At 43.8% G+C, this 22,163-nt stretch overlaps 1 protein-coding gene across 1 annotated transcript in view; it reads left to right on the forward strand.

Moving 5' to 3' along the window:
• The window catches only part of Sec5 (secretory 5), an 80,116-nt gene that overhangs the window by 53,237 nt on the left and 4,716 nt on the right, over positions 1-22,163 (forward strand). Inside the window, exons 15-17 of the mRNA XM_069338403.1 lie at positions 36-218; positions 4,160-4,256; positions 11,819-11,940. Coding sequence (XP_069194504.1) covers positions 36-218; positions 4,160-4,256; positions 11,819-11,940 — 402 coding nt within the window. The remainder of the gene's footprint in view (positions 1-35; positions 219-4,159; positions 4,257-11,818; positions 11,941-22,163) is intronic.

The following is a 22,163-nucleotide window of genomic DNA, read 5'->3' on the forward strand; positions in this document are numbered from 1 at the left end:
ATAAGCTAACCTAGTGACTTTTCTTTTCTAACCAGTCACTCGAGAAACTAAGCCTTCGTGACCCAGATGAAGATTGTAGTGACTGCCACATAAGCGAAAATGCTCCAGGTATTGAAGCTCAGTTACTAATTACACTCAGTAACTGTGCTTTCATGCGGCGTAGTATACTTCCCAGACTGTCAGATTCTCTGATCAGAGCTTCATACCCACAGGACGAGGTCAGTGCATTACGAGGATTTTAAGTAGTTTGTTCATGGCTATTTCTGTGGGAAAACCCGTCGACTCCTTGAAGCTAGCATACTGGTTAAGTACCACCCTACTTGCAGTCATCAGTCGCAGAGTTCATGTATGCCTACTTAGGACCACGAGCCTGAACTTGGTCCCCCTCACAGAGGTGCAGGGAGCAATGGTGAATGAACACTTTATATTTAAATGTTATCATCTTGCCATCGACCAGGGAAGGCACCCAGAAAAGTAGGGGAATCAAAAAGACTAGTGCCTGGTTGGAAATGCGATCAGTGCCCTCAAAATATCCAAAGAACTGCCCCCCCCCCCTCCCTCAAAGAAAACAAGCAACAAAACTTTGTCCAACTAACCCCTCGCTCATTAGCTCCACCGCCCCACAGGAAGGGGGGTGGGAGATGGCCTGGGCCACCAGTCTGTTCTTGACTGATGCATGCCTGGAGCTCGTTTGTCACTCTGGCCATAGTTCTTTGTTTTTTGGAGTTTTGCCTTGTGGGGCCCCTTCAGTTCATAATTGTTTTGGAAAGCTTTGTTCTTGTTGGCTTTGGCCTCTGGTGGTCAGGTCGGTGAGCTTCTCCGGTGCCAGGACTTTTGTTCCTTTGGTTGTGGTGGTGGTTTTGTTCGATTTCAGCCGTTCCTTCTTTTCTGGCAAAGAAAGAGACGGCGGCCTTCCGGAGGGGTCCTTTTGTGGTGGATGCTTGGTTGATTCGGCCGGGGGTGCATCATGTGTTGTGTCCGGTAACTACTGTGCACCGCTACCTGCGGGCCACCGGTTATGTGTCGGTAGACGCACTATGGGTTGATCCAGTTTCCCTGGTTCCCTGTTCCAGGGCTTGTGTGTCTCAGGTGGTCTGCAGTGTCATCAAGTGTATCCAGCCTTTGATCTACCCTCGTGCCACTGATGTTAGGAAGTATGCCGCTATCTCGGCTGTGTTTGGGAATATGTCTTGGGATGATATTCGGACACAGGGGTTTTGGAGGTCTAACAGGGTCTTTGCCACCAGGCATCTCATGAACATCCCAGGTCCTCTGCGGCCATGTGTTGCCTTGGAACATCTGTCGCAGCTAACAGTCTCTTCGTCGGATTGTTACCTGTGTTCTTGCTGCCTTCCTGGTATGTCCCTGTTTTTCCTTCTCTGTTGGTAGTTAGCTCAGGGAGTCAATGGGGCTTCCCACAGAAAACCAGCATTGAGTGTAATGAAATGCCAGTTTTTGGGTGAGCCCTAGAGGCTCCCCTCCCCCCTCCGGTCGGCAGCTTTTATCATTCAAGAACTGGCTGATGGTGGCCCAGCTCCCCCTTTCCCCATGAGGCGTTTTAGCTAATGAGCGAGAGGTTAGTTGTACGAAGTTTTGCTAGTTTGTTTTCTTTGTGTGGGAGATTTTGATGTTTTAAGGCTTAGGTTGCATTTTCAACCAAGCAGTAGTCTGTTTTGATTCCCCTACCTTTCTTGTTACCTTCCCTGGTCGATGGCAGAAATGATAAACTTTAAATGTAAAGCGTTCATTGACCATTGCTCCCTGCACCTCTGTGAGGGGGCCAGGTTCTGGCTCGTAGTCCCCAGTAGGCTTACATGAACTCTGGACTGATAACTCCACGTAGTGTGGCACTTAATCAGTATGCTAGCTTCAGGGAGCCTCCAGGGCACACCTGGAAACTGGTGTTTCATTACATTCACTGCTGTTTTTTTACCAGATGTCTTGTTTTATACTGCATTAACACATTGTTTCATATTCAGCAGCGAATTTTGAGTGAATAATAATACAAAGAATAAAAACTTAAAAAAATGTCAAATGATAGTTTTTCTTGTGATATTTTATTAAGAGGATGGATCTGGTCTGCAGTTATATAGCTCTTGAGGACTCAAGTCAGCGACTGTATATACTCAACTTGATATACACAATATACGCAATATATATAAGTATCCACTCAATTTAACAGCCTATATGGGGCTGAGCCCTAGTCGTTATTTACGGAGCTCCATTATTTCCGAAGTTAAGTCGGGTCGGGTAATTTTTCAAGTAACATTCAGGTAGGTTATATTTTATACTGTATAACTAAAATTAAATAAAGTTCATTGTGTAATTGCATTCCAATTTAGTGCACGGCCGACGATTAAGCCAGTTGCTGGCTGCTGCATGGATGATGTGTGAACACGCTCTGATCAAGTCCAGATGGGTGGGAAAAAATTGATTCATTTCTTTGTATTGAAAAATATTTCATGTATCAATCAGTGAGTTAATATTGTCTTAATAAAATTTTAGAGATGTGTTTTGATTTACCCTGAACAGTGCAGGTAATGTATTTTTAATGTTACGACACAGGCTGTGGCGGCCATGCCATAACAATGGCGATCGAGCCTTGTCACTGAGAGCTAGCCAAGACGAAATATTTTGAGCTCACCTTTTCTCTGCTGACGATAGAATATACATTTGCAGAGACTAATATGTAGCTTTTGTTGAAAAAAAAACAATTAATATCTTGTAATACTATAATAAAATTGGTAAATTGACTTACTGTACTTTTAATGAAGCTGAAGATTACGAAGCTGTGATGATTACGTCATCCTCTGCAGCGCTTGTTTTATATTGTTTATATTGTATACAGGGTACATACTGTATGTACAGTACACTTATTTTCAGGCACTCACTTCACACAACAGCTAGCCTTACTACTAATTCACATGAGTTCTAATTCTACTTCACTATTGACAATTATGTTGAATGTTAAACTCTGCTGCTGCTCGTGCATGAGAATATCCTTTATCAAGTTTCTTAATTAACTCCAGCTTCTGTGCAACCGTCAGGCGCTTCCTTTGGGTAACTTTTGGCATTTTGTAAATTAAAAAGATCACAATTACAGTACAGTAATATCCTTCACAATTGAAGCTAGCCGCGCGAGTTCACGGTAAACAATGGGAACACATGGCCCGGCGGAGTACATACTAGGTCCGTGGGAAAAAAAATACCTAGTGCCTATACATACTATAAAAGGTATTTAATAAGAAAACAAAGACTTTTGCTTAATAAAAACTGTTTCAAAATATTTTATTAATAATAATTTACAATTTTCTTCATTAAAGTGAATCATTTTAAAAGAAAATTAAGATGTAATATATGACTCTGGACGATCCAGGTCGGTGGCGGCCTGGTCGCCATGTGAGGGGACGCTGATGCCACAACAAACCCAATACAGACCGTCGGTAATATCGACCGCAGACCGGTATAGCAGGCTCCAGATACTGGGCTCCCAAAACGGTCGTTAATACCGGCAGATCGGTATAAAAGAGGCCGTTAAATTGAGTGGATACTGTATACAGTATACACAATCGACTTGAGAATGGTTCAGGACGGACCAAAACGTTGTCGCCCTTCACTTTCTAGTGTGTGGTCTGGTCAACATGTATATAGTATACTCAATTTACCAAAATATATAAATAAATTGTTCAATTAACCCGGTGGTGGTGGTAAATTGTCGGTAATATTGCGAGTCATTTTCATGCACCTAAAGCATGTTTCTGGGAGAGCCTCCTCAGTAGCTCCCTGGTGCTACAACCTGGAAGCAACCAGTCTTTGGGGAACATGCTAGGACCTATAAGCACCTACTGGGTGCTCTATGGGCACCAGGCACCAACGTGCCTGGTTGTGTGCTTGTTCTCTCTCACCGCCCTTTCTCACTGTGTGTTCATATTGTACAGATCTTGTTGACCAGACTGTTGGAAGCTGCTGCATGCAGTCTTATGTATAAATCTCAGCCAGATTGGTGATAGGCTACTCTCTGGAGATGTTGACCAAACATATTTTTAAGAATATTTTATATTCTTGTTTGTATTGTGAGAGAGTGGCATAGAGAACCAGGAATACCTCCTTCATCTGCAGTGATACATAAATCCTCTAATTGTTTATTTCTTTCCATCAGGTCAAAGATGCTGTAGAACAAGCAAGCCGTACTTACACAGAGCTACAGGACAGACTTTTTGAAGCCTATCTGGAGGAGAGAGTTGACCCCATCATTGGTAAGTTGTCACTTAATACAATACAGGTCATGTATAACATTATGGGGGAAGCTTCTCGGTGGCTTCCTAAAGCTATCTTGCTGAGATTGCCTCATACTGAATTGTCACATTAGTTGTGGAAGTACTGTTTGACCTTCCGGGACCAAAGCCAGAACCTGTCCCTCTCGCCCTTTCCCCTCACCTCAGGGGCAGGCCTACTGGAACCAAAGCCAGAACCTCCCCCTTCACCTCAGGTGCAGGCCTACTGGGAACCAAAGTCAGAACCTGGCCCCCCCACCCTCCCCCTTCACCTCAGGTGCAGGCCTACTGGGAACCAAAGTCAGAACCTGGCCCCCCCACCCTCCCCCTTCACCTCAGGTGCAGGCCTTCTGGGAACCAAAGTCAGAACCTGGCCCCCCCACCCGTCCCCCTTCACCTCAGGTGCAGGCCTACTGGGAACCAAAGTCAGAACCTGGCCCCCCCACCCTCCCCCTTCACCTCAGGGTCAGGCCTATGTAACGGGGGTGGGGGAAATAGCTCTATCTTGTCCATTATTCCACCCCCCAGTTAACTAACGAGGCCGGGGGAAACAGCTCTCTCTAGTCCGTTATCCCGTCCCCAGTTAACTAACTATTCTAGGGCACTCCCAGAGTTCCTAAGGCAACCTCTCTCGTTCAACACCTTGTAACCTAGGTATTTGACTACCTAGCTGCTAAGACTACAAGGCGCCGTCACTTGATCAGTTACCCGAAACTCCAGAGAGAACTCTAGAATACAGAATCATTGCCACAAACGTATAAGAGAAAACGAAAGGAAAGAAATGAATAGTGAAGTAATTAGTGAGGGTTTGGGGTGAGAGGGAGAGAGGTGGGAGGAGCGAGGAGGGTCATTAGTTGAAAGTGAGAGTTTAGAGAGGGGTGGAGGGAGAGGTGCAGATAGGTAGAAGTAGAAGAGTAGATAGTAGAAGACGAAATGCTGCCACCATCCATTCATGATCATTACATACAAGACAAGGAATGGAACTTGTCTGTATCAAAATATTCACCAAAGATGTTATCATGAGTTCATTATTAGTAGTTCCCATCTTTATCATGTACTCATTCTAAACCATGAAACCAGTAACCACAGAGGCTTTCTCACCTCAACTCAAATCTCTAGGGAACAAAGTTAAACACAATTTAAATAATAAATTCATAATTATATTTCCCATGAAGTATCATAATTTAGCAATTAAATTAAAATGTTCCAGTTTAATATGCAAAGTGAGTCATCGTCCAAGAATTCGAGAACCCTACAACTTGACTGCCCCTGATCATCACACAACATATGAAAACACGACCAAGTCACCTAAAAGTTCAACTCACCGAGGACTGAGTCTAAGTTGAATAGAGAGGGGGGGGGGGGGTCTGTAGCTTGACAGAGACTGTCTCGCCCCTGCCGCCCGACAGCCTCCCTGCTAGGGACGTCGTCTCAGCTCTCCTGGCTCGTGTGCTGTTCTGTCTCGTTAATCCTCCATGCTGGATAGCTCTCCGAGTTTATATTGGGGAACCTAGTAGCTAACTCCGCCCACAAGTAGATAGCCTCCGGCACTACCAAGCCACTCCTTAAACGTCGGCATGTTTGAAGGCTACCCGGCTCCAATTATACGCTTAGCGGAAGCAAGGTGAAATTCTCATGATCTGACCTCAGGTCACTTGGGGTCATTAACGGTTAGAGGTGTGAGATCTCAGGCAGACAACTGGCGCCTCTCAGATCCTTGTTTGTGACTCGTGTACTCTATATATATTAACCTAAACCAAACACTTTTACAGTGTTACATCTCCCCTTCTCCCCGAAAATAAAGTTTTTGCAACACTGCTAAAGCAAGCTAGCTGTGTGCAACAACTTTATTAACGAAAAGAATACATCCTAGCTAAACAAATATACATCATCCTACTCTAAAAATGAAATATGTAGACAGACGTCCATTGTCTCTGGCTGGGCGACGTCACTGCTTGGTCTTGTAGATAATCCTGTACCACATTTCTTCAACACAACTGCCTCCGTCGCTTCTCCGTCGTTAACGCACAACAACCCTTGGTCAACCCGAAAGCCGTTACTACTTGAACTGCGCACAGGACCGTGGAATTCGGTTGTCCCAGCTGATCTGTAATTGGCCCTACGTCAGTCACCATGAGAGACGTATATTGGGGTTCTTCACAGCTATAGGGACTACAAGTTTCGAGACCTTCATATAGTTGCCAACAGTAGAAATCCCATCCTACTCTTCTTCCTCCCTGTTGCTCCAGCACGCCTCCTTCAGAGAGCTACTTCTGACAGCCACATCAAGTCCACACGACACAGGAAGAATCACTCAACAGAGCAACATGCTAGTAGGAGGGGCGGCCAGTTAAGGCAAACGATCCTGTCTTGCAATTACGCTCCATGCAATGATGCTGACACCAGCAAGGGACACTAGGTATCATGTCTCACTCAGCTTGTCTTATCTTCTCTTCTTTCTTCTCTCTTCTTTCTTCTCTCTTCTTTCTTCTTTCTTCTTTCTTCTTCCTTCTTTCTTCTTTCTTCTTTCTTCTCTCTTCTTTCTTCTCTCTTCCTCCTCCCATGGGTCTTAGACAAGCGACCAGGGGTCCATTGGGGTCTGTCCGTCCTGGGGTCCATCCTGGGTAGACCGACGTTGGTGGGACAGACTGGAGTCGTTGTTGCTCCTCTTCCATCATTACTGGGTCGTCTGGGGTCGTCTGCAGAACGACCTGGGGTCCACTGGGGGTCCGTCCGTCTTGGGGTCCCCTGGGGTCCGTCCGTCTTGGGGTCCCCTGGGTAGACCAATGTTGACCGACCGAGAGGGCTATATCTCGGGGGTCCCCTGGGTGATGGTGGTGGTGGTGGCCCTGACATCCAGGTAGGGGGCTGGTCGTGGTGGTGGTGAGGAACGTCCGTGAGTGTGGTACACAGCAGTCGTCTCCCTCTTTTGTATATGCGTCGCGCCTCTCCTCTGGCTCCCACCTGTGGATGAACAGAAAGGCGACAATACCCGTGTTCCATGCTGTTTGTGTGACCCTGTAGTTTGTATAGGGTTCACACAGTCCAATTATAAGCTCTCCTCCTGGCAACGACTACACTTAAATTTTAATAATCCAATTAACTCTGAATGATATTGACTTGGTGGAACATAAAACAGTAACAGAGTAAAGTTAGAGAAGAGAGAATAAGGTCATCACTACTTTTAACTTGACACACAAAAAAAATCAACACTAATAGACAAAACACTAGCCTAGCTTAACTATACCGTTCCTAATCTTACGTACTTAAATATCCATTATTCCCACCCTTAACCTACAGCCACCTACGTGACCCAGAGTGTCTCCCTAGCATCTCCGCCGGTCAACAACTCCAAACTGTTGCCACCCCTGTGACCAGACTATCTAACGTCGAGCGTCCCCAACGTGAAGTCTACTGACATACTAAGCCTCCCCCTAGTATGCTGTACAAGACCAGTACACCTCGGGTTATTGCGTTCAAATGGAGTAAAACAGTCGATCGCAATAATCTGAGCAGAACCACCACTAAATTCTACTTAAGAACTACACCTGCCACTCCCCAACTGACCTGGAGACCAGCGGTGGCTGGGTGTCCCCGTGGGACATGCGAGGTCACCTGTCACACTCAGCTGACCTGCACTACCAACACCGCTAAGTTCCCAAATCGCCAAATCTTATTACTAACATAAATCACTACACACGCAAGTTCTGGTGAACATTCCCTGAATACCACAAAACTCACAAAATCACTAAACACAACACCAGAGAATCACTATCTCCTAACCTGAAAAAAAAAGTTCGCTAACTCGCGAATATTAAACACCTGTCAATCTCCCTGATAGCGCCTGAGCGGCAAAAAGACACGTGGGACTGAACAATGTTCAAAAGAACACCAATACCTTAAACATTGTTCAACACCGCTGCCATCATTGTAACGGGGGGTGGGGGAAATAGCTCTATCTTGTCCATTATTCCACCCCCCAGTTAACTAACGAGGCCGGGGGAAACAGCTCTCTCTAGTCCGTTATCCCGTCCCCAGTTAGCTAACTATTCTAGAGCACCCTCCAGAGATCCTAAGGCAACCTCTCTCGTTCAACACCTTGTAACCTAGGTATTCGACTACCTAGGTGCTAAGACTACAAGGCGCCGTCACTTGATCAGTTACCCGAAACTCTAGAGAGAACTCTAGAATACAGAATCATTGCCACAAACGTATAAGAGAAAACGAAAGGAAAGAAATGAATAGTGAAGTAATTAGTGAGGGTTTGGGGTGAGAGGGAGAGAGGTGGGAGGAGCGAGGAGGGTCATTAGTTGAAAGTGAGAGTTTAGAGAGGGGTGGAGGGAGAGGTGCAGATAGGTAGAAGTAGAAGAGTAGATAGTAGAAGACGAAATGCTGCCACCATCCATTCATGATCATTACATACAAGACAAGGAATGGAACTTGTCTGTATCAAAATATTCACCAAAGATGTTATCATGAGTTCATTATTAGTAGTTCCCATCTTTATCATGTACTCATTCTAAACCATGAAACCAGTAACCACAGAGGCTTTCTCACCTCAACTCAAATCTCTAGGGAACAAAGTTAAACACAATTTAAATAATAAATTCATAATTATATTTCCCATGAAGTATCATAATTTAGCAATTAAATTAAAATGTTCCAGTTTAATATGCAAAGTGAGTCATCGTCCAAGAATTCGAGAACCCTACAACTTGACTGCCCCTGATCATCACACAACATATGAAAACACGACCAAGTCACCTAAAAGTTCAACTCACCGAGGACTGAGTCTAAGTTGAATAGAGAGGGGGGGGGGGGGGGTCTGTAGCTTGACAGAGACTGTCTCGCCCCTGCCGCCCGACAGCCTCCCTGCTAGGGACGTCGTCTCAGCTCTCCTGGCTCGTGTGCTGTTCTGTCTCGTTAATCCTCCATGCTGGATAGCTCTCCGAGTTTATATTGGGGAACCTAGTAGCTAACTCCGCCCACAAGTAGATAGCCTCCGGCACTACCAAGCCACTCCTTAAACGTCGGCATGTTTGAAGGCTACCCGGCTCCAATTATACGCTTAGCGGAAGCAAGGTGAAATTCTCATGATCTGACCTCAGGTCACTTGGGGTCATTAACGGTTAGAGGTGTGAGATCTCAGGCAGACAACTGGCGCCTCTCAGATCCTTGTTTGTGACTCGTGTACTCTATATATATTAACCTAAACCAAACACTTTTACAGTGTTACACCTACTGGGAACCAAAGTCAGAACCTGGCCCCCCCACCCGTCCCCCTTCACCTCAGGTGCAGGCCTACTGGGAACCAAAGTCAGAATCTGGCCCCCCCACCTGTCCCCCTTCACCTCAGGTGCAGGCCTACTGGGAACCAAAGTCAGAACCTGGCCCCCCCACCCTCCCCCCTTCACCTCAGGTGCAGGCCTACTGGGAACCAAAGCCAGAACCTGTCCCCCCCCCCTCACCTCAGGGTCAGGCCTACTGGGAACCAAAGTCAGAACCTGGCCCCCCCACCTGTCCCCTTCACCTCAGGTGCAGGCCTACTGGGAACCAAAGTCAGAACTTGGCCCCCCCCACCCCCCCCCCTCACCTCAGGTGCAGGCCTACTGGGAATCAAAGTCAGAACCTGGCCCCCCCCCCCCTTCACCTCAGGTGCAGGCCTACTGGGAACCAAAGTCAGAACCTGGCCCCCCCACCCTCCCCCCTTCACCTCAGGTGCAGGCCTACTGGGAACCAAAGCCAGAACCTGTCCCCCCCCCCCTCACCTCAGGGTCAGGCCTACTGGGAACCAAAGTCAGAACCTGGCCCCCCCACCTGTCCCCTTCACCTCAGGTGCAGGCCTACTGGGAACCAAAGTCAGAACTTGGCCCCCCCACCACCCCCCCTCACCTCAGGTGCAGGCCTACTGGGAATCAAAGTCAGAACCTGGCCCCCCACCCCCCCCCCCCCTTCACCTCAGGTGCAGGCCTACTGGGAACCAAAGTCAGAACCTGGCCCCCCACCCTCCCCCCTTCACCTCAGGTGCAGGCCTACTGGGAACCAAAGCCAGAACCTGGCCCCCCCACCCCCCCCCCCTTCACCTCAGGGTCAGGCCTAGTGGGAACCAAAGCCAGAACCTGGCCCCCCACCCCCCCACCCTCACCTCAGGGTCAGGCCTAGTGGGAACCAAAGCCAGAACCTGCCCCCCCCCCTCCGACTCCTCAGAGGCACAGGGAGCAAGTAACAATCTGCCACCCCACCTGAAAAAAAGTTTCCAGAAAGTCTGGTAAACTTTACAGACAACCGGAGCATTCACTGAAAACAAATTCTTGAAACAGTCAAACCACTCTGCAAACAATTCACACAGAACAAGGCACTCACTCATACTAGCTCGAAACTCATTAGTAGCAATTACCACCACCAGGCAGCCCAACCCCAGCACTCGGCCAGCATTCCTGGTCAGTTCTGATGCTGATGGGGAAATGTTTAGTTCTACTTGTACTGTTTCAGTCCCATCACTTGTGAGAAAGTTATGTCATTTCATACAAAGTGTTGGCAATTCTTGGACTTTTCCTTGCAGGGGGGGCCATTTGCATATTGTATTGTTACTTGATTTTAGTGTTAGCTTATTGCGTATGTTTTCAATCTGGTTTGTTGTGTACTGCACTGATCTAATCTGCACTAATCCTGCCATGCCTTCTGGTCTCATAGGGGTGTTATTTCTGTGAGCACATTTAGAACCAATCTTAATTAATATTTTCCAAGTGTAAATTATTATGTATCTCTTCTGCCTGTGCTACAGGGAATACAGATTTAAAATTTTTAGATGGTCCCCAATAATTTAGATGTTTTATTGAGTGAATTCTAGTGGTAAAAAATCTTTACATGCTCTCCAGGTCAACAATTTCTCCAACTGCGAATGGGGCTGTCATTGTGTAACAAAATCTAGAGAGCACTAATGTCTTAAAAAGTATCATCATTGCATTGCATCTCTTGATTGGAAGGGTCTTGTTATCCAACCTGTCATTTTTCTTGCAGTTGTGACAGCAACTTTGTTGTGTTCTTTAAAAGTAAGGTCTTCCGACATGATTACTCCAAAATCTTTTATATTACTTTTTCTTTCAATAGTATGATTTGACTGCATTTTATATATGATATGGGGCGCTAACGAGCGAGTGCGCTAGTTGGATGATGATTTGTTTGTTTGTTTTTCTTTTGGTGGGAGTTCTTTGGCTCTGTTTGGACGTAGGTTGCAATTTTCACCAGCAGAGGGTTTGTACAGTATTGTTTCGCTTATCTTTCTGGTTGCCCTTCCCCCCTTCCCCTGTCGATGGCAGCCATGACATACTCTAACTGTAGCGTGATCGTATGGCCATTACTCCCTGCGCCTCTCTGAGGTGGCCAGGTTCTGGCTCATGGTCCCTGGTAGGCACAAGAACTCCCGTAACTGATGACCCAAATTAATATAGCATATGTCTGGATAGTTTCAGGAAGCCTCCGGGGCGTACCCAGAAAATGGCTTTCATTACATTCAACGCTGTTTTTTTTTTTTACTTTGCCAGGTATGATAGAGAGGTCTATGTATCTTGGCCATTATGACTGGGGAAAAGTTGACCATCCTCCCTCAGATGTTCGTACATACGTTAAGGAGATTCTCATCAATATAACGCATGTTCATGCTGAGGTAAGGAAATCATCTTGATCATAAATTCATTTCCATTATATTGTATGTATTTTTAATTCTAACAATAAAGAGTTGCATTTTTTATGTGATATATATAAATGTATGTGTGTATGTATGTATATGTTGCAATATATTGGAACCTTTATATGCCATTGAAACAGGAACTAGATTTGGAACCAAGAGCTGTTGGTTACCAAGTTACCAGTACATTATTTTTATAGTGTTCATTTCCTCTCCTGTATACTATAAGAAATACAAATTGTGATAACACAATATATAGTGGTGATTATCTCGTCATTACATTAACCATTGTTCACCTGTACTTGTTATCTTCTCAAACTTCTTACTCACGTTGCTCCATTCAGAGTAGTAGGTAAAGGCCCAACGAATGTAAGCAGTGAGAACAATGGCTTTATATGTTTGGGTGCACTCACTCCTACCATTTAGGCATAATCCTATGTTTGTAGGCTTGGTATATACGCTGGTGCTTGGAGACGCTTCTGTTTTTTTATTAACACATCCAGGAAAGGCAGACTGTTATTGGTACTGTTTTCAAGGGTGAATCAAGAGATCTGACTATCTCTCTAGATTGTTTCTAGACCAATTAGTTTGTCTAGATCTTTTACTATTGCTAATACTGTACCTGTATGTCATCAACATAACGCCAGTATATGCTTGGCTTTTCCTGCTAATAAATACTCTCCTCGATGGTGCCCATGTAAAAATTAGCAAATAGGACTCATAAGGGGAAACCCATTGCTACTCCGTCTATCTGTAGATACACGTTTCATTGCGGACTGAAGAAAGGAGCTTCCTTTGTATATACCTCGAAAAGACGCTTCAAGTGTGGCTCAGGTATGTCCAATTTGGGGGTGCTCTTGTCTCTGTATACTCTGTCGAGAAGCATGGTTGTGTCAACCTGGACATTAACAAATAGGGATTCAACGTTTAGTGTAGATTGTGGGGTTCAGTCCCTGTCCCCATTATGTGCCTCTGTAACCCTTTCCACTACCACCCACAAGATGGGTATGGGGTGCATAATAAATTAACTAAACTTAAGTGAAGCCATAATACCTTTGACTTGTGTAGTCTCTGAGAAATCTGCTGATTATTGTAGACTGTAGTTATATAAAGTGTGTGGAGTTAGCAGCCATTTAGACTTTTGGCAAGATGGTAGATTGAAGTTGGTATCTGACTGATTATTGGGCATAATGGGTTACATGGTTTACATGCCTTAACATTACCATAGACATTTCCTAGGCCATAATCACCTTGGAGTTTAGTGAAGTGAATTCCACCTCCCTTTGAGTTGATTGCAGTGATAGTTTTGTTTACTTTTCGTATCTGCAAGTCTTGGAAGAACCCAGCTGTGGTTTGTGTCATCTCTGACTTTTTGAGTGCCTTCCTCAGTGGTGGCATAAATGAATACCTTAATATATAAATGCCAAGACTCCCTCCACCTCTGAGGAGACCAGGGTGTGGCTCAGGGTACCCGGTAGGCCAGAGTACTCCTCAACTGATTGCACCTACATCGAAGATGGTAGGTAGCATCAGGGAGCCTCTGGGGCTCACCCACAAATTGGTGTTTCATTACATTCAATGCTTGTATTCTCCAATATAGTATAACTTTAACAGTATCGCTCTCTTTGGACACCTATCATGTCCATTTTTTTTCTCCTGAGTCGAAGCTTTGGACAGGACTCATGTCCACTACAAAAATATTTATATAAAATTCATTTTTTATCCGATCGACCTCGGGATAGTTTCAAATTAAGCGCCTTTAGAATGCGTGCAATTTGATACCAAAATGAAAGATGTAACATGAAACTTGATGTCCGAACACTTATATGATTATAAATAGGTTTTTGGTCAAAATTTTAAAATATTTGTTAAAATTCTATTTATTGTGCTATTATGTTGGGACTAGTTTTAAAATGTGCACCTTTACGTTGCGAACAATTTGATACCAAAATGAAAGATGTAACGCAAAAATTTATGTCAGAACACTGGAAAGATATAAATAATTTTGTGATGATGAGCTTCCAGAATTAAAATATTTGTTAAAATTCCAGTTATTGCTCTATTATTATGGGACTAGTTTTAAAATATGCGACTTTTTATTGCGAACAATTTTATACCAAAATGAAAGACGTACCATGAAAATTGATGTTATCAAACTGAACGAGTATACACATTAGGTTGCAGTGTACAAATTGGTGCTCGTTTACGGGTAACTTTAGGCTTTCCTGCGGGGAGGCACGCCAGGCTTTTGTACATTATAATCATATACACCTGTAGGGAATTTAATTGTGAACACACTGATATCAAAATGAGCGACGTAGCACGAGAATTAAGGTGAGAAAACTGAAAGGAGTATGGAGTATGGAGCCGGTCGGCCGAGCGGACAGCACGCTGGACTTGTGATCCTGTGGTCCTGGGTTCGATCCCAGGCGCCGGCGAGAAACAATGGGCAGAGTTTCTTTCACCCTATGCCCCTGTTACTTAGCAGTAAAATAGGTACCTGGGTGTTAATCAGCTGTTACGAGCTGCTTCCTAGGGGTGGAGGCCTGGTCGAGGACCGGGCCGCGGGGACACTAAAAGCCCCGAAATCATCTCAAGATAACCTCAAGAAGTATACACATTTTACTGATTTTGTGCGCACACAGGTAACTTTTCCGACTTTAGGCTTTGCTGTGGGGAGTCTCGCCAGGCTTTTGGACATTATATGCATATACATCTGCAGGTAATTTAATTGCGAACTCAATGATACCAAAATGAACAACGTAGCACGAGAATTAAGGTGAGAAAACTGAAACGAGTATACAAATTTAGGCATCGCCGCACGCTCGCCCGCACCATTGGCCCCATGACATCAAAGTGTGCAGCGCTCTCGTGGGGCGCGTGATAGTGTTAAGTTTGACTTTTTGCAATTTTTGATTTGCTTAGTATTTTGGAGAAATGTAATTCCCAAGCAAATTAACCCTTCCACTGCTCAGGGGTCCTGAGGACATTTACACCCCTGTGCGCAAGAAAAAAAATTCAATTTTTTTTTTCATCTTCTAAACATGTTAATTTGTGTCCCCTGAGCACGGGAAAAATAAAATAAAATCGTAGGTGACATATTTTGGGTGCAATTGACCGAGGAAGTCTGGCAAAAAGTGGGCGTTGACAGAGCGGTCGTCAGAGCCGGTCAGCGTCACCCATGCTGACAAGTGGGAGTTGTCACAATGATATTATCACTTAATTATTTCTATGTCTCTGATTTTTTCTTATTTTTTTTTTTTGCAGTAATATTATTCAATAGTGTGTATTGTAATATATTTATATAATAAAAGTGGTGAATAATCGCTATACTCACAAGTATGGTGTGCATATTAGTGATTCAGTTATTATGTTCATAAAACAATAAACAAATAGTTTTGCTGCTATTACACTCTATACACAGGTTATATATAAGTATCTGCATGTTTTGTTCACCATAACGAACCACTAAGTTGGTATTGAGAGTCGAAAAGCAACAAGGAGTTACCGCCACACACCAGCCAGCCACTCGCTGCCACTCCCTCAACACATGCACTAAACTTTCTCCCCCAACAGTACCATTTGTGGTGTTATTACACTATATACAGATGATATATATAAGTAAGTATATATTTTGTTCACCACAACTGTACAGCTAAGCTGATATAGTTAGTTCAGGCACTAAGAGTCGTCGCTATACACACAGTCAGCTGGCGGCTGCCTCACTCATTCAAGGTCACACCCACTAAACTTTCTCCCCCAACAATACTGTTTACAGTGTTATTACACTATATACACACATTATATATAAGTATCTACATGTTGTATGCACTGTAACTGTACACCTAAGCTTGTAGTGCACCCAAAGAGCATAGTGGACACCCTCTAAACAGCTAGACAAATCATGCAGACGACGTCACCTCTGTCACCCAAATGGCTCCTCCCAGCATAATCCTTTTGCTGTTATTACACTAATACACATATTATATATAAGTATCTACATTTGTGTTCACCATAGAGAACCACTGAGCTGGTATGGTGAATGCAAACAATAACAGGTGGCCACACAGTCAGTAAACGATGCTATCTCCCTCCGTCTCTCAGCATCACTCCTCCCACAGCGCTAATTATTACAACAATCCTGCTATTATCACAACCCTGGTTATTTATATCACAGTCAGGGGTCATCGCTAAATAATAACAATTATATATTTATTTTGACATTTTTCGGCGATGCTGTGGTCACAAGCTGAACAGCAATGCTGTTCCCTCATGCTGCGTGTGCCAGCCTTGGTTGCTCCAACAGTACTGTGCCTCTCACACCTGAGAATATTGCCCACGATTTAAAAAAAAAACTGGCGTCTGTTTACAAGAGCCCTGAGGAAGCTAATGTCAACCCCGTGTAGCCGCGGGCCATTTGAATCGGGCCTGGCACCCTTGGGCGTATATATACGCCATGCACATGGTGGGACATGTTACTCAGAGTGTATATATACGCCATGCGCAGTTTAAGGGTTAAGGGCCACCTTTGTAGGTAGGTTGGTTATTGTATTGACCAATTTAACCCTGAAACCGCTAGGGGCCCAAATGGAATTCACACCCACAGGCGCAACAAAAAAAAAATCCAAAAAATTCTTTAGTCTTATAGAAGTGTTCATTTTTGTTCCCTGATCACGGAAAAAATAACAAAAAAATCGTAGGTGGCATATTTTAGCCGCAATAGAGTAGGGAAGTGTGGCAAAGGGGCGTTGGTAGAGCCTTCGCCAGACGTGGTCTACTCCGCCCGAGCTGTCAGACGGCAGTTGCCACAAATATATTATTACCTAATAATTTCAATGTCTCTGATTGATTTTTTCTTAGTTTTTTGCAGTAATATTATTCCATACAGTGAATTGTGGTATATTTATATAATAAAATGTGTGAACCATCGCTGTACTCAAAATTATGGTGTGCATATTAGTGATTCAATTATTATGTTCATAAAACAATAAACAAATAGTTTTGCTGTTGTTACACTATATACACAGGTTATATTTAAGTATCTGCATGTTTTGTTCACCATAACGAACTACTAAGTTGGTCTTGTGAGTCAAAAAGCAACGAGGAGTGACCGCCAAACACCAGCGAGCCACTCGCTGCCACTCCCTCCCTCAACACAACCTCACTCAGCCTCATTCTCCTCCTACAATACTGTTTTTGCATTTATTCAATATATGCAGATGTTATATATACGTATTTACATGTTTTGTTCACCATAATTGTACATCTAAGCTTGTATGGTGAGTAAAGGCACAAAGACGTAGCTACTCACACAGTCAGCTGATCGGCGGCCGCCCTCAAGGCCAGACACACTAATATTTCTCCTCCAACAATATTGTTTGTGGTGTTATTACACTATATAAACACATTATATATAAGTATCTACCTGTTTTATTCACTATACCTGTACAAATAAGCTGGTATGGTGCCCAAAGACCATAGTGGCCATCAGTAAACAACATGCCAAGTCGTGCAGACGACACTCCTCCCTCACCAAAATGGCGGCTCCCAACCTACTCCTCTCGCTGTTATCTCACACTATACACACGTTATATATTAGTATCTACATTTGTGTTCACCATAGCGAACCACTAAGCTGGTATGGTGAGTGCAGTCAATAAATGGTGGCCACACAGTCAGAAGACGACGCCACCACCCTCCCTCCCACAGCATTACTCCTCCCTCCATGGAGCACAGCGCTAAATATCACCACAATCCTGCTATTATCAGAATCCTGGTCAGTTTTATCACAGTCAGGGGGCTTCAGTAATACTATCACTGCTAAATAATAGCAGTATCATATATATTATGGCATTTGTTGGCGATGCTGTGGTCACAAGCTGAACAGCGGTGTTGTGAGCTTGTGCTGCGTGCGCCAGCCTTGGTGGCTTGCTCAATACTGACGCTCTAACACCCAAGAATGTTGGCCTGGATTTTTTTTCTAGGTGGCATCTGGCAACTATCGGTCGTTGCTGTACTATAGCTGCCCCTATCCCAGGCGGGGCATTTAAATTATAGCGCTGGACACGAAATCATATATATATGATGTGCGCGGTTTCGGTTTTGTCACTGATATCATATATATATATTATTTGCGCGGATTAAGGGTTAACCAGCACTGATAAGTATAGTACAGTATAATTTTGCCCATAATCTAAGTGTTATAAATAGGTAGGCATGTTCCCATGTCTATTAACCCTTGTGTGGCGCTGGGCTATTTATATTTAGTATTTGTCAACCACAGACGCATACCAAAAAAAAAGAAAAAAAAAATTCTTCTAAACCTGTTAATTTGTGTTCTCTGATCACAGGAAAAATAATAAAAAAATCGTAAGTGGCATATATTGCCCGCTATAGGGTGGGGAAGTCTGGCAAAAAACAGGCACTGACTCAGCGTGCGTCCCGGACGGTCTGTTGCTCCCAGCTGTCAGGCAGGAGTGGCCACAAAGAGATAATTACCTAATTATTTCAATGTCTCTGATTGATTTTAAGTAGGTTTTTTGCTGCAATATTATATATTTATATAATAAAATGAGTGAATCATCACTGTACTCAAGAATATGGTGTGTATATTGTTGATTCAGTTATGTTCATCAAGCAGTGAACAAATACTTTGTCGGTTATTACACTATATACACAGGTTATATATAAATATCTGCATGTTTTGTTCACCATAACGAACCACTAAGTTGCTATTATGAGTCAAAAAGCAACGAGGAGTGACCGCCACACACTAGCCAGCCACTCGCTGCCATTCATTCCCTCAACACCTCACTCACCCACATTCTCCTCCCACCATACTGTTTTTGCTTTTATTCACAATATACAGACGTTATATATAAGTATCTACATTCGTGTTCACCATAACGAACCACTAAGATGGCATGCTCAGTGGCAGTGGCAGCCAGTGGCAGCCCGCCACTGGCTGCTACTTCCTCCCTCACCTCACCTGACTCACCCACATTCTCCTCCCACAATACTGTTTTTGCTTTTATTCACTATATACAGAAGTTATATATAAGTATCTGCATGTTTTGAACAAATCCACAAGGGCCGTGACGAGGATTCGAACCTGTGTCCGGGAGCATCCCAGACACTGCCTTAATTGACTGAGCCATGACAGGGTAAAAGAGTTGAAACCGAAGTTCTACTGAACTTACTGGATCCCGTAGCCTCTCCGAGGCACAAACCAGGGTTTTATACAACTCCCCCTGCACCCGAGCTATGTCAATAGGCCGTTCTCTATTGTTCTCCATTTGATGCATCACGTTAGTGTGATCTCTGTGTGTAATGATGTGAGGGCGAAGAGGGAGAACGGCCTATTGACATAGCTCGGGTGCAGGGGGAGTTGTGTAAAACCCTGGTTTGTGCCTCGAAGAGGCTACGGGATCTAGTAAGTTCAGTAGAACTTCGGTTTCAACTCTTTTACCCTATCGTAGCTCAGTCGATTAAGGCAATGTCTGGGATGCTCCCGTACGCAGGTTCGAATCCTCGTCACGGCCCTTGTGGATTTGTTCATTTGATGCATCACGTTAGTGTGATCTCTGTAATTACCTAAGTGTAGTTACAGGATGAGAGCTACGCTCGTGGTGTCCCGTCTTCCCAGCACTCTGTCATATAACGCTTTGAAACTACTGACGGTCTTGGCCTCCACCACCTTCTCCCCTAACTTGTTCCAACCGTCTACCACTCTGTTCGCGAAAGTGAATTTTCTTATATTTCTTCAGCATCTGTGTTTAGCTAGTTTATATCTATGACCTCTTGTTCTTAAAGTTCCAGGTCTCAGGAAATCTTCCCTATCGATTTTATCAATTCCTGTTACTATTTTGTATGTAGTGATCATATCACCTCTTTTTCTTCTGTCTTCTAGTTTTGGCATATTTAATGCCTCTAACCTCTCCTCATAGCTCTTGCCCTTCAGTTCTGGGAGCCACTTAGTAGCATGTCTTTGCACCTTTTCCAGTTTGTTGATGTGCTTCTTAAGATATGGGCACCACACAACTGCTGCATATTCTAGCTTTGGCCTAACAAAAGTCGTGAACAATATCTTTAGTATATCGCCATCCATGTATTTAAAAGCAATTCTGAAGTTAGAAAGCGTGGCATAGGCTCCTCGCACAATATTCTTTATGTGGTCCTCAGGTGATAGTTTTCTAACTAGAACCACCCCTAGATCTCTTTCTTTATCAGAATTTTTTAAAGATTTCTCACATAATATATAGGTTGTGTGGGGTCTATGTTCTTTTATTCCACATTCCATTATATGGCATTTATTAACATTAAATTCCATTTGCCAAGTGGCGCTCCATGTGCTTATTTTGTCCAGGTCTTCTTGAAGGGCATGACAAGTCATCTAAGTTTCTTATCCTTCCTATTATCTTAGCATCATCAGCAAACATGTTCATATAATTCTGTATACCAACTGGTAGATCATTTATGTAAGACAATAAACATCACTAGTGCAAGAACTGAACCCTGTGGTATTCCACTTGTGACATTTCTCCAGTCCGATACATTGCCTCTGATCACAGCCCTCATTTTTCTATCAGTCAGAAAATTTTTCATCCATGATAGAAGCGTACCTGTCACTCCTCCAATATTTTCCAGTTTCCAGAACAACCTCTTATGTGGAACTCTGTCGAAAGCCTTTTTTAGGTCCAGGTAGGTGCAGTCAACCCAACCATCTCTTTCCTGTAATATCTCTGTTGCTCGATCATAGAAACTGAGTAAATTCGATACACAGGATCTTCCAGATCGAAATCCATACTGTCTGTGTGTAAATCTGCATGTTTTGTTCACCACAACTGTACAACTAAGTTGATATAGTTAGTTCAGGCACTAAGAGACGTCGTTACACACAGTCAGCTGGTGGCTGCCTCCCCTCACACATTCAAGGTCAGATGCACTAAAATTTCACCCCCAACAATACTGTTTGTGGTGTTATTACCCTATATACAGGCGTTATATATAAGTATCTACATGTTTTGTTCAACTAAGCCGGTATAATGCCCAAAGAGCATAGTGGCCACCCCTACCAACATGACAAATCATGCAGATGTTGCCACACCCATCACCAAAATGGATTCTCCCCCACAATCCTTTTGCTGTTATTACACTATATATACACGTTATGTATAAGTATCTACATTCGTGTTCACCATAACGAACCACTAAGTTGGTATGCTGAGTGGCAGTGGCAGCCCGTCACTGGCTGCCACTCCCTCCCTCACCTCACCTGACTCGCCACCATTCCCCTCCCACCATACTGTTTTTGCTTTTATATACAGACGTTATATATAAGTATCTGCATGTGTTGTTTACCATAGCGAACAACTAAGCTGGTATAGTGAGTCCAGACAGTAAAAGGTGGTCACACAGAGTCAGCAGACAATGCTACCTCCCTCCCCACCAAGATTAATCCTCCCACTGCAGTGCTAATTATCACAACAATCTGTGCTATTATCAGAATCCTGATAATTTTTATCACAGTCAGGGGTCTTCTGTAATAATATCATCGCTAAATAATAGCATGCAAATGTATATTATGGCATTTTTAGGCGATGATGTTTTCACAAGCTGAACAGCAATGCTGTGAGCTCATGCTGCATGTGTCAGGCTTGGTAGCTCACTCAATACTGAGGCCCCTCACACCCAGGAATTTGGCCCACGATTTTTTTTTTTAAATGGCGTCTGTTTACAAGAGCCCTGATGAAGGTGTGGTGAACCCTGTGTATCCGTGGGCCGTTTAAATCTTGCGTAGTGCTCCAATACATCATATGATGTGGAGCACAAGTTACTGCAAGTCACTGAACACATCATATGATGTGTTGCGCAGTTAAAGGGTTAATGTAGATAGGTTATATTGTTGACCATTACTTTGTGGTGCATATGTATCACATTGTGCTAGTAAACCATGCATTCGGATATTTCTTATGTGATGAGATCCATCCTGCTTGCCTGTTATAAAAGCTAAACTGGTTTACGAGTCTCTTGTCAAATAAAGTTACTCTGTTCAAGAGCTGTGCTTTCTTATCTTTCCCAACTTGGTAATAAATTCCCTTCTAATCCCTGTACTAAGAGTGTATAGTATACATTTTCTTTCTAGTTTTGGCCTTCCAAATGGATCGGTTTAAATGATTTTAAAGTTTTTTTTTATAGTGCTC

Source organism: Procambarus clarkii, chromosome 39 (genome assembly GCF_040958095.1).
Source record: "Procambarus clarkii isolate CNS0578487 chromosome 39, FALCON_Pclarkii_2.0, whole genome shotgun sequence".
In the NCBI taxonomy this organism is placed as follows: Eukaryota; Metazoa; Arthropoda; class Malacostraca; order Decapoda; family Cambaridae; genus Procambarus; species Procambarus clarkii.